The following is a 12,557-nucleotide window of genomic DNA, read 5'->3' on the forward strand; positions in this document are numbered from 1 at the left end:
AAAAGAAAAAAAGAAAAAAAAGAAAAAAAAGAAAAAAGAAAAAAAAAGAAAAAAAGAAAAAAGAAAAAAGAAAAAAAAGAAAAAAAAAAGAAGAGCTAGTGGAAGGGGAAGAGAACGTTTTATTGCGTGAATTATCCCTTCAGGCTCCACACAGCATATTGCTGATACTGACAGAAATAGAAAAAGGGAATGTTTCATGAAATAATTTAGAAAGGGCTAAGAACTTCAAATGAGAGTGTTAATAAAGCATTTAACTAGAGAGGTTAAAAATTTAAAGAAAACGCACTTGAGCAGACGGGGGAAAAAAAAAGTGTTGTCATTTGGAAAGCAATGATGAAGGCTGATACAAATAAATACTAAACACTATTATCTTAGAAAAAAAAAAAACACAAAAAACTGTGTAGCCAAAGAAGCAATTTTATCAGGTCAATAAATGAAACCAGTTTGTAAATCAAAACAAAAGACTATTTAACAACTTATATTATTTTCTTCCAAATTGACCACAAGTACCTTTCAGTGATGATATGCCTTGGTCCAAGAACAGACTCAAATATGAAATTTTAACATTACAGTTGATACTTCCATAGGAAAGATATTAATGGAAAGATAACGTTTCAATTTTCTTTTAGATTAAAGGTATAGGCTTTCAAAATTTTAAGTCACTGCATCAAACAATACATTTCAATAACATACCAACTTCTTTTATTGTCAAAAAATAGTACTAAGAATAGTTTCTCATCTGATTTGGTCTGCATTTGTTCTCCAATTTTCAGTACATCCAGAGGTGGCACTGGTATAGTAACACCATTGTGATGGCCAGCAACACGAGGCATCTTAGGGTCAATAATCTATAAAAGAGAAGAAAGGACAGTTCTTAATTTTTAAAACAACATCATTTATTTTTAGGAGGTATTACAAATAAAGTTAATGGGAAAAGAATCATAAATTAAACAGCCACTACATATAAGCTGGCTTTGTGTTACACACTTACATAACTTCTTGACATAAGTTGAACAGACAGAGTCGGGGCATGGTGGTAAATTTAACTGAAAAAACTACCTCTAGAGCATTTTTTCACCCAAATCAGTTCTTCTTAAAGTACCATTTGAATTTCACTTATTACAATTTTGCAGACTGACAAGCAGGTTTCAGAATGAGAAAGTTGAACCAGGATTTCTAAAAGCAACTAGTCATAACTGGCCTCAAATTTTGGGTTTTGAATTTCAGATACCTTAAAGAAACAACCTATGTTAAGGTATAAACATTTGCTTCTGCAAAATATAAGCCCTACACTCAAAATCTGAAGCAAAACACCCTCTAAACAAGCAAAAAACCCCAAACAGAAAACAAGAACTCAGAAGTCACTTTCAAATATCTTTTATATCCAATTTAATGACTCAGTTTTCAGTGAAACGTGCAGTTACAGTCACGAATTCTTTCTAAACAAAGGTTGGGGGAGGGAGGAAGATGCTGCTAACATTAAGCTAATCAGGCTGATGGAAAAACTTCTTTGTAGGCAGATCACAGCATCATCAAGTGCTCAGCTTCCACCAGAGGGGTTATGTTACTCCATGCCTGTTCCACCTGTCTCCTACCCTACAAACTCCTGTTGTTTTTCTAGCATCCACACTGGCACCAATCTTAATGCACAGTAAGCTGATTATGGGAACTGAATCAACAGAAAGCTAACACTGTGGGGAGTTTGTAGAAATCAGGAGAACCTTCTTCTCTTGGCTGAGGTTTAAATCCTCAATCAACTCATCACACACTCAGAGAAACACCAGTGCTGACGTAAAGGAGTGGGCAGAAAAGGAACCCTTTGGTCACGATCAGCTTAAATCTAACACTAAAGCGCTAACACCATTCAAGAGACAATCAAATCATCATTTTCAGCATCTGACCCAAGAGTATTCGGGTCACCCACTGAGGGCACTTAAACTCAAGTGCTCTGAATCTCACCTCCACAGGTTTTAACCTGACTCTGTATGATTACATGTCCTGATCTCCCCAGCACACATATATTAAAACAGTCATGATTGTCCAGTCTATTATATAAATCAAGCCATAGTGTATGAACTGTTTCTATAACCCCAAATGCCTGAAGCCAAACACTTTATCAACAACATTTTCCCTGCAAGCTTTGATTTAAATAGAGCTGTGTGTATTTCTCCTAAAATAACACGGGCACAACAGCTTTAAGTTTCCAGTACATCATTTGCAACTAGATACAATCAATTTATTCCGACTCTACCAAGTTTTTTTTTTCTTTAATGAACTGCAGAATCAGAGTATTTTTATACTCATTTTGCAGCAGAAAATATTTTATAGTTCCAACACTAACAAGATGTCTGTCAAAAGCTTATTCAGTTGATCCTTTAAATAACAATATATATTGCAGAAACAAAGACTACTGAGACACATACTGCACATCCCAAAAGATGGGTAGGGTAGTAGAGATTATTGACTCAACATCTGATATTGCAATAATTTTACAAACTGGATGCACAGTAAAGAGGTCAGAATAATCCACCTTTATTCAACCTGAATGGGAATTTATCAGTTACCTTAAGTTCACGCACCAATATTGTCAGATCAGAAACAGTACCACTAGTGTACTGATGGAAAGCTGTGTACTTACCAGAGCTGGGTAAGAGGGATATCCACTGCATTTGGCCCATACTACTTTCAGAGGCTCAAGAACAGATGTTGCAGCGTCAGTTGAAATCCACATACTGCTATGCCCAACTTCTAAGAACAAATAATAATTAAATATAAAATTAGTATGTTAAAGAATGAAACCTCAGACAAATCTTCTGCAGTTGTTTCCTCATCAATATCTCACGATCATTAGAATCCAAATACCAATACCACCTTTCAGGCACATAGCAATAAAAAGCAGGCAATGTTCATAACAGCTCTTTAAATGATACTAGTACTTTAATCAAAGCCTACAGGTAAAGAACAAGTTTTTAGACACTTCTAAAACCAGCATATCTTAAAACACCTTAATTCTCAGGAAGCGAGTGTTCGCTAAATTCTAATAATCCTTTCCCTTTGAAAAAACTCAAAAGAAAACAGAAAATTACAGTACTCCAAATAACCAGTTTCTTTTGAAACTATGATGACAATCCTGTCAAAGAGGAGATGGTATTGAAGATACAAGTTGCATGGATGTTTCCAAAGTGTTGGATATAACATAGTAGGATTAGCACCTGATAACTTACAATGCTTGTCTGGTATACCTTTCTATTCTTATGCATAAGTTCTAATCTGCATTTTAATTTCTATTTTTTTAATATATTTTTTTACAGAGGAGATCTTTAATCAGTGGATTCCATTATACAAAACCATGAAAATAATTTAAGTCTTATTGACACTATTTCTTACTGAACTACATAATCTTGGAAAAACAGTTACTAAATCTATTTACTGGTTTATTTATTTGCTCCTTTCTGTATAGTTTTAGAGATGTCATTTTAGGACACGCTTCAGTTTCTCATTAAAAGCCATAATAATATTCTTCAGATTTATAAATATATAATACACACAAATATAATACATACAGGCATTCTTATACTTTTCTAAAAGCATAGCTGAATACATAAAATACTGGATATTATGGAAAGATAGGTTAAATCCAGATGAACCATTTTGGTAGTATCTCAAAATAAAACAATCAGAACAATTGCTAACATAACAGGAAAAAGCAATTTGGGCAACTTCTTTCTTTCCCTGCTCTATTAATACTAGTATGTTAAGTATTCACATATCAGTTATCAAGAGTCATGAAGGTTTAGATTAATATATCCTTCATATACAGGCTATTTTGAAAAATATATATTGAACTGTATCTGGTATATAAAAACAGTACAAGTCCTCTTCTTCAGGGCAGCTAACAAGAAAGAAAAGAAATCTACATTAATCTCAGCTGCAGAGTTGATATGAAACAAAGAAAATGATATTTTAATGCTGAGAAGAAGGTCATACACAATCTGACAGGATGCATGTAGCCAGATTCCCTCAGAGACTTCTTGGGTGTACACAGAGTAGGGAAGAGTCTCAGAATTTTTCCTAGTCAGAATTTATTCCATGTGGTGATAGGGGGTTAATACACTAGCACATATGGTTAGTAGTTTTCTTTTACAACATAAATAAATACAACATTTATTTTCTCAAGCTATGAGAGACAATGAATTTAAGTTAGCAGTCAGGACAACATACTGCTTAAGATTTTACATAACAGTACTCTCACTAGCTGAAAATGAACAGTAATGAAATACCACAAGCCAGACTTAAGATTCTACATAGTTTAGGGTAAAGATAAGGATGTCTCATTATACTTTCCTCCCCTTACAGACTTTTTACTTCTTACAATATTTTTAAAACAACTAGTGGTTTTTTTTCCAGTATCACTGTTTAATTTTTTGTGGGAAGTTGAGCAAAACACCACCCATTAGATGCCAGCGTCACAAGCCTCAAAACTTTAAGGCATTTCTGTCTTCAAAAACAGAGCTAAAACCTTCACACCCAGTATCTGCACAGCTTTCAGCAAGGAATGCGAGCTCTTCATAGGCCGATTTTATTTTAAACCAGAAACTTCAGCCACAAACAGGAAAGTCTATTTTACTGAAAGATGATCATATTAACAGTGCACAGTGCTGTTTTCTTCTTTTTTTTTTTTAAATTACATGGAGGAAACTTTGATTTTAACACCTAATCTACGGACAAATCCACTGACACTGAGCATATTTAAGCTCCAAAACTACTGCCACCCGAGAGGTAGCTGTGGTATCAGCAGCATAGATGGATCATTCTTTAACACAAATGATAAATTGAGACTTTCCTTTTACTGTGTAACTCTTGGCTGGACAAAGTGTTCTCTCTGCTGTCAAATTTTACCTGTTGAAGTTACGACCACGCAGAGGGGAAAGCTATTTGAGTCAAATGCAGCGAAATGTTCCCCTACAACCTGCCCACTCTTGCTCACCAGTCTGATGTGACTAAAGGGAAAGACAGCATCTAGACACTGCTGGGAAAAATACTGTCACTAAGATTTACTGAGGGGGAAAAAAAAATCTGACAAGGTGGAGCAACTGACTGGACGAAGATGGGGACAAAGAATTGAAAACTAGGACGAAAAGCATGAGAGAGTATGGAACAGGAGAGCTAGACAAGAATCTTGGATCAGGGAACAAGGAATAGCCAGGCAAAAGGATTGGGCAAGGCTCAGGAGGGACAGGCAGAAGAACACATTACCACTTCGGCGCAGCAACTTCCTGACCCTATAAAGGAATCGAAGGCCTACAAACCTCAGCGCATCTCTGTATACAGCAGCTATTAATGAAAACCACTCATAGCACATGTCTATTCATCTTCCAGAGCTCTTGCACACTAAGGAAAGCAAGCTATTACATACAGATAATTCTATTTGAAAATCAAGAAAACCCTATTAAGCCTGCTAGTCCAAGCCCCAAAAGTTAGACAGAATTCAGAGTCACTTTTGAAACTTTAATTCATCCTTCCTCTGTATTTATATCTCAAGATAATCTTCATAGTTCAATATAGAACATGTTTTTCCATAATAATCTTAACTTGTCCAGTACACTGAGTGGACCTAGTTCTAAAGCACACCTCAGTCTCACAAGTCAAAAATGCTGAACATGGCAGCAGTATTACAGAAAGCAGCATGTGCTAACTTGCACACTTGGCTTTGTGATTTCAACAGCACTCTTGTAATATTGTTTGTGTTTGAACTAACACATTTCAGTGTGCGTGCATGACAAGGATTACATCCATTAATCAATGCAAAACTACATCCCATCATAATTGCAGTATTACAACATACCATACCATAAGTTCTGAGACAGCATCTTGTAAATAGAAACAAGATATTTCTTGGACCTGAAGAGAGCACAACTGTAAGCACTGCGTTTGTTTCTAAAGCATATATACTCTGTCAAACAGAACTGTTTCAGACATTTTACCATGAAGGAAAAACCCTTTATTTTAGTTTCTTTGTAAAATCTGGGATTTTACTAACAAAAGTAAATCATGGTAAAGTTCCAGTTATGCACAGAGTGTAAGCAGGAGATTTCACTTCATTCCTACTTATTTCCTCTCCTTGATCTGCTGAGGTAACAGGGTGCAGAAGGCAGCCAAAAGAGCTCAAATTAGACAGAATATGTAGTAATATATAAAATAATGCTGTCAAATGTCATTAGCTCCTCCTTTTAGGCAGCAGTAGAACGTATCTGAGAACAGAGACAGAATTAAGAGAAATCAAGGAGAGTTCTGAATAAAAAGGTACAGGAATTCTAAGTGGAAAGTGTTAAATGTATGACTACCCAGGACAGAGTAAGAAAAGCAAATGGAAAAAGTTAAGTCCTGTATAAGAGGTTACCATACAGATAATAAAGATACTAAACCTAAGAGTAATGAAGCAGTAGCTGAAAACAGATTAGCTGCAAGAAAGAAAAACAAAATTGATCATATGGGGACGAAAGAACAGACTAAGGCAAACAGAGTCAGATAAAAGCACTAGAAAGACATAAAAGTCCTGGACAAGGAACACCCAGGATGAGGGGGCGAAGAGTTGTAAGGTCAGAAACTAAAGACAGGCCTGCTAGACACTGCAAGGCTGACGCCTAACTTCAGCGTGGAGCGAGGCGTTACACAAACACAATTCTCCTTACAGGAGAGATGACCTACTTAAACCTTGTAATGCAATTAAAATATTGAAACAGGTGGTAAACGTATCACCAGAACATAGTTACTTCCCTAAAATTTGTAAGTTGTTATCCTCTACATTCCTAGAAATTTCCACTTCTTTCCAATTTCAAATTTTTCCTGAATCAAAGCATACCATGTCTTACCCATTTGTCAACATGTTTATGCAGAACAGTATATGAGGAGTAAACCCTAAACGAAAAAGCCCAACAAAATATTGCCAGAACCATAAACAGTACTTCAGTCCAAGTTTTGCTTGTATTACTAGAGTAGCTTGATCACTTTAAATACCACTTTTTCATCAAAAAAACAAAATCAGGTACTGTTCTCTTCAAAGTCTTTCAAGAGTCAAAAGCAGAAACCAGTAGTTTCTGCAATGCTATCAACACCACTTTCAGGACACTTAGATGTATTTCAGCAGTGAAAATAAGAATGTTAGAATCTGTCAAATAAATGGACAAAATTATAGTTATACAATATTATTAAGAATTCAATTATTTATAGTTACCAGCTGCAATTCTTGCTGCTTTGGCATAGTTTCCATTTTCAATGCATGAAATCAATTCACTTCGGTCTTCCAGTGTGTGTCTTCGTATAAGTGCTGGTTTACCTTTACCACACTTCGGTAGGCTGAAACTACAAAAGCATTAATAGTAAAACCATTACTTGGTAATTAACATTGTTCACTATAAATCAAGACTTTGAAAAAAAGATTAAAATTCATTAGTACACAGTAAAATCAGAATAGCAAGTTCTAACAGATTTTATATAACAAAACACAAACAACTACATAAAAGCTAAAACCCCAGATTATTTTCATGCACAGAATTGCCTGGTTATCAGCAAAAGACAAACAGTATGCAACTGCATCTCAACTGCTGTACAGGTTATACATGCATAAATGAGACAAGCTCCTTTGTCTCCAGCGTTACAGTGGATATTGGCGAAATGGAAACATGTTCCCTCTGCTCCAACAGTTCCACTATATAGGAGAAACAATTATTTTCTCTTTCATTTTACACTACAAATTCAAGTCTTCCAACTGTGGAATGTCTATACACAAAATGGGAAGGTCATTCTCTGCACATTTGAGTTTTCTTTAAGAGATCAAAGAATCTGAACAGCAATTATTCTAGATCAAATCCTCAATATATCACATTTACAAGAGATGCAATATTAAATTCTCTTTGTTCCTGAAGGCCTGTTTGACATGAGTGCATTAACACCATTCCCTTAAGAAGTTTAATATCATACTTGAACACATGAATAAAGCCTTTTATTCTTTTAATTTTAAAAACAGATTTACCCTATACTCCTGTATGCCCCATCCTCATAGCCCAGGGCTGGAGACAGCTACCTTTTACCCAGAGATTAGTGTGCTTTTGGAAGATGTGCACCATTGGTGATGGAGAAATATTTATCAATGGTGGCACAGGTGACCATTCTGACAGTCCTACCTTTAAACAACAGACTTCACAAAGAGAAGGTCAATAGTTGGTAACAGGTACTATCATCACTGCAGTAACTAGCCAGTAATCCAAATCATAGACTGATAATCTACAGCTACTGAATTTACCTTCCCTGTGTACAAGACTCTGCTTTGGAAATGGCTTCTCTGATCCCCTCACCAAAATAGACACACCCGTTTTTAGTGTTCAGGATTAGAAAGGTAATTAAAACAAGATACATACACAAACATGTGTATGTATCTATACAGAGCAAGAGAAGCATAGTCAAGCATGAAGTGTAACTTCCTGGATCTGCAATAACCTGAATTCAACAAAAGAACACTAAATCATGAAAGGTGTCTCAGATTTGACACACAACTGAGAAAATTGAAATGTACTCTTTTTTTCCAAAATTTGTGCAATCCTCTGATGTGGGTCACAAGCAGTATAGAAAATCGATATATTCCAGCTGAAATTTGTATTTCAGATTTACAGTTTTACCTTGAGTTACACAAAAGACTGTTACTAGATGAAATACTAGATTCTGATGCACAGCGGCGACGAGGTTCAACTTTTCTTCCCGGAGTATCATCTAATGCTCTCTCTTTACTTCCATCTCCAAAACCATTTGACAGACCTACAGCATAACACAAAAATAAACTGCATCAAACTGGAAACCACACCATTTTCATTAACAACTTTTTATATTCACACGTTGTATGATTATTGTTTTGTACTTCAAGTATTTTGATGTGACGAAAAAGAAAGAACATGAACATTAACAAAATATTTCATTTCAAAACACCGTATTATAAATGGAAGGTTCCTGTAGTCCAAATTTTAAAGATAGGATGGAAATTTACATAACATAAAAAAGGTGAAGATTATAATATGGGAAATGCCAAATGGAATATCAAATCAAGTCTCTGTATGTAATGTTTCCAACTATTAAGACAGTCAGGCTGCAGAAGCTGGGTAGAAAAAACAAGGAAAAAAAAAACCAACAAAAACATTACAAACCAGGCAGATTTACCAAGTCAACACAAGACTCACTTGAATACAATGCTACAACCGTAAGTCAAGAAATACTGAAAATCCTTTTCAAACACTGGAAGTAAAGACTGGTAGGGGTTCCCTCCTGATGGTATCTAGTTCTTCCTGAAAGTCTTTGCATTTTAGTGAATTCAGACTGACATCATCATGTCCGTTTTCTGGGATCAGCAATCAATAATATGCACATTACTATTTTTGACTATCCTTCCCCTGGCACAAGTTTATACACGTCCAAGGATATTATATTTTAATTTCATAATTGTATTGAAAATGTAACAGAAGGCGGCTTTTATATTACAAGCTACTGGTTTGATAGGCTGCCACCAATCCTGCTCTGGGTTTGCTAATTCACAAACAGTATCGTTCTTATTAAGCCATTTCCATATTTGATTAAAGAGACAAATGAAGCTGTTTAAGATAGCATTTTGAAGACTTTCCCCCAAGTGTGGGGGCGGGGAATTAGGACTAAAAAAAGAAAGAATCCAACACAGACTCCAGAGTATCAACAGAAATGAACTGGCTAAAGACAATGATACTAGCCTGCAATCAGCTGCTGGAGCTGTAGACTGCAAAGAGAACAAAATTTTAAACACAGATTCGATTCTGAGCACACTTACTTCCTTACAATTAATTAAAGTTTTTACTTAAGGCATATGACCAGCATGCTTCTCATATTGCAAGAAAGAGCTACCCATCCCAGCCATCCTATTATCAGAGTCTTAAAGGTCATCATGATCTTTCTTCATTCAGACATAGTCAAATAACCTTACGTAACTTCGTGTACCTCACCACAGAGCATTACTCTAAGACAATTATGGCAGAACTCCCTTTATTAAGTTTTAATTCTTCCAGTCTGTTTGCTACAAAGACCTCTGCAAAGAAGGCTGACAACTAAGGAACTTGAGCTTTGCAAGTTACTTTGTATGATCCAGTCGTATTTCAATGCATTTCCACACAGTGATTTAAGGAATTTCCTCCTCCACCCCCAGGAGACCTTCCACTTGGATTATCAACACAATTTTAGATTTTTAAGAGAAAAAGAAGAATTTATTCAATGGTCTGAAAGATTTACAGATAAGCATTCTACTTCATAGTCATTTAATTGACATTGTAGAACATTCATTTAAGTGTCTGTTTTGTAAGTCCTGTATTTGCCTTTGATTTCCTATGCAAGAAAAAAAAAAAGATAAAGGTAGCACTGTCTGAGAGTTCAAGCACGAAACTACATGCTATTGATTAATCTTGTTCTTATTCTCAGCAAGTCAGTACAAATAGCTGGAGATTAAGTAGTAGTTCAGTCCTAGACTATGCTGAAAGACCTGTCAAAATAGAGTATGCTTTATGAGAAAGCTTAAATTCCCCTATAAACTATCACTGTACACTTCACATAGCATCTGAAATGAAAAGCTGAGAAAAGATTCTGCAAAGATAAAAAGGAGGTCTCTTAGGTCTGTGCAAATAACTATTTTTCATTCTTAGATATCCTGTCAGACCTATTTTTCAAGTGAGGTGTAGAAACTGTTTTGTTTTCATCCTGCCACAAGCCAGAGATACATTACTCAAGTTATCAGAGGCATCTAGTTAATATAAATCAGCTATCAGCAGAAACAAATTACATCACAGATTAAAATTTAAATTTAAAGACAGATCAAGTAAATATTGCTACCAGAGCACTGTTCAGGTTCCCAATGGACTGAGAAAGTAAAAGGAAGTATCTGTTTATTCTTGTAAGAGTATGTATAAAATGTTTAACCATATGTATGCCAAATATGACTTGGCTATGTATCTCTACGTACACCAGTTCTGTATGTATATCCAGGACAAAAAAAAATTAGGGAATAGCTCCACATTTTGATTGCTTCAATCAGTTTAGGACTGTGCTGCCGCTGAAATGGACATTTTGGCGCTCTCAGTCCCTTGCAATGGTTTCTTATCATCATTACCATGCCAGTACAAAGAAATATGTGGTCATGTAATGAACTAGTTTTCAGCCACGTGCTGGGCAAAACAACCATGTGATTGCCTGATTTGCTGATGTTGAGAAACAAGGGAAGCAACAGAAACATGCAACTGTAGCAATGGAGACAGGTCTCTGCAGTGATAGTCCAGTCTTACACTAGTTTAAACATAACCTACATTATTATGAGTTTAACGACTCATTTAATTCACTAACGTAGGTTTTTAAGATTATAGTAAGCAAATTTTTTTCAATCTGTAGAATGGTCATTAACAGTGAAAAAAACCCCAACCTTTTTCTGACAAATAAGGAATATTAAAGTGCAGAAGAATTCAGAGCTTCTCGGACACATTTTTCTCTTGCTTGTGGAAGTATGAAAAACAAAGAACATGCAGGCTATCAGCAGGAGCAATTTTCCTGAATGTCAAGCCCTGAATAACACGAGCTTACGCAGTCCATGAGACTCCACTTTTCAGAAATTATAAGGAATAGGCACTATTTTAAGAAAGGAAGACCTCAACGCTTATTTTAAACAAAACACACTCATATCTAGTCACAGATGCAGCAGTTCCCAAATGACCTTGTTACTTGACAGAAAAATCCAGGCAGTAAAATGTAAGTGCTTTATGGTATCACTGATGTGCAAAAAAAAAAAAGTTAGATATAGTACATTTACATGTTATAACTGGGAATTTGGTTTTTTTAGAACATTACAAAACTCTTTCTCCCATGAATCAAGAAACACCCTATCTCCTGTAGCTACTAGAGTAAGTGAGATTAAAGAAGATCCCCATTTGCTTTAAGGAATCTGCATTTTATTGTCTCAAAAGATATTACTAAGAAGGTCAAACAAAGAAAATCCATGGGGGAAGTAACTCATCCTGCTTTTGCGGATTAGTAGCCTGGGTAATCCTGCAACAAACCTATATGAGCCATTTACATTTTCCAAAAGCTCATGATTTTGTTAGATCAACTGAGCTCTCTCTACAATCATGGAGAAAAACTTTATTAGGTCAGGTACTGAACTTCTTACACATACCCCCTCAGCAACATCCTTGACTGAGAACACCCGCCGCCGCTGCCCCCCCCCCCCCCCAAATTTCAAACATCAAACTAAAACCTTTCATTAGTGCATGAGTCCTTTTTATTTTCCCCCCTGCTCTTAAGCGTCTTCAAAAAGCAGTCCACTCTCAGAGGCAGAACTCAACTTTTTTCATTGGAAAAAAGAAGGAACACACAAATAGTGAAGTCTGCTATCAATCTTAAATGCAGGGTTACTGCCATTTCCAATCTTCAGCTCTAGACTTCAATTTATATAGAAAGTTTTTACTGCCATGTCAATCATGGCATATAACACACGTAACCATTTTAAA

At 35.7% G+C, this 12,557-nt stretch overlaps 1 protein-coding gene across 3 annotated transcripts in view; it reads right to left on the reverse strand.

Moving 5' to 3' along the window:
- The window catches only part of BRD1 (bromodomain containing 1), a 65,455-nt gene that overhangs the window by 4,590 nt on the left and 48,308 nt on the right, over positions 1–12,557 (reverse strand). For 2 of the 3 annotated variants that reach the window (XM_076329130.1, XM_076329138.1), the window contains exons 9-12: positions 8,676–8,811; positions 7,235–7,362; positions 2,639–2,748; positions 694–848 (exon numbers count right to left, since the gene is read on the reverse strand). In XM_076329130.1, coding sequence (XP_076185245.1) covers positions 694–848; positions 2,639–2,748; positions 7,235–7,362; positions 8,676–8,811 — 529 coding nt within the window. Of the gene's footprint in view, positions 1–693; positions 849–2,638; positions 2,749–7,234; positions 7,363–8,675; positions 8,812–12,557 lie in introns of those variants that run through there. The other variant, XR_012994569.1, reaches the window with a different exon arrangement.

Source organism: Aptenodytes patagonicus, chromosome 1 (genome assembly GCF_965638725.1).
Source record: "Aptenodytes patagonicus chromosome 1, bAptPat1.pri.cur, whole genome shotgun sequence".
Lineage (NCBI taxonomy): Eukaryota > Metazoa > Chordata > Aves > Sphenisciformes > Spheniscidae > Aptenodytes > Aptenodytes patagonicus.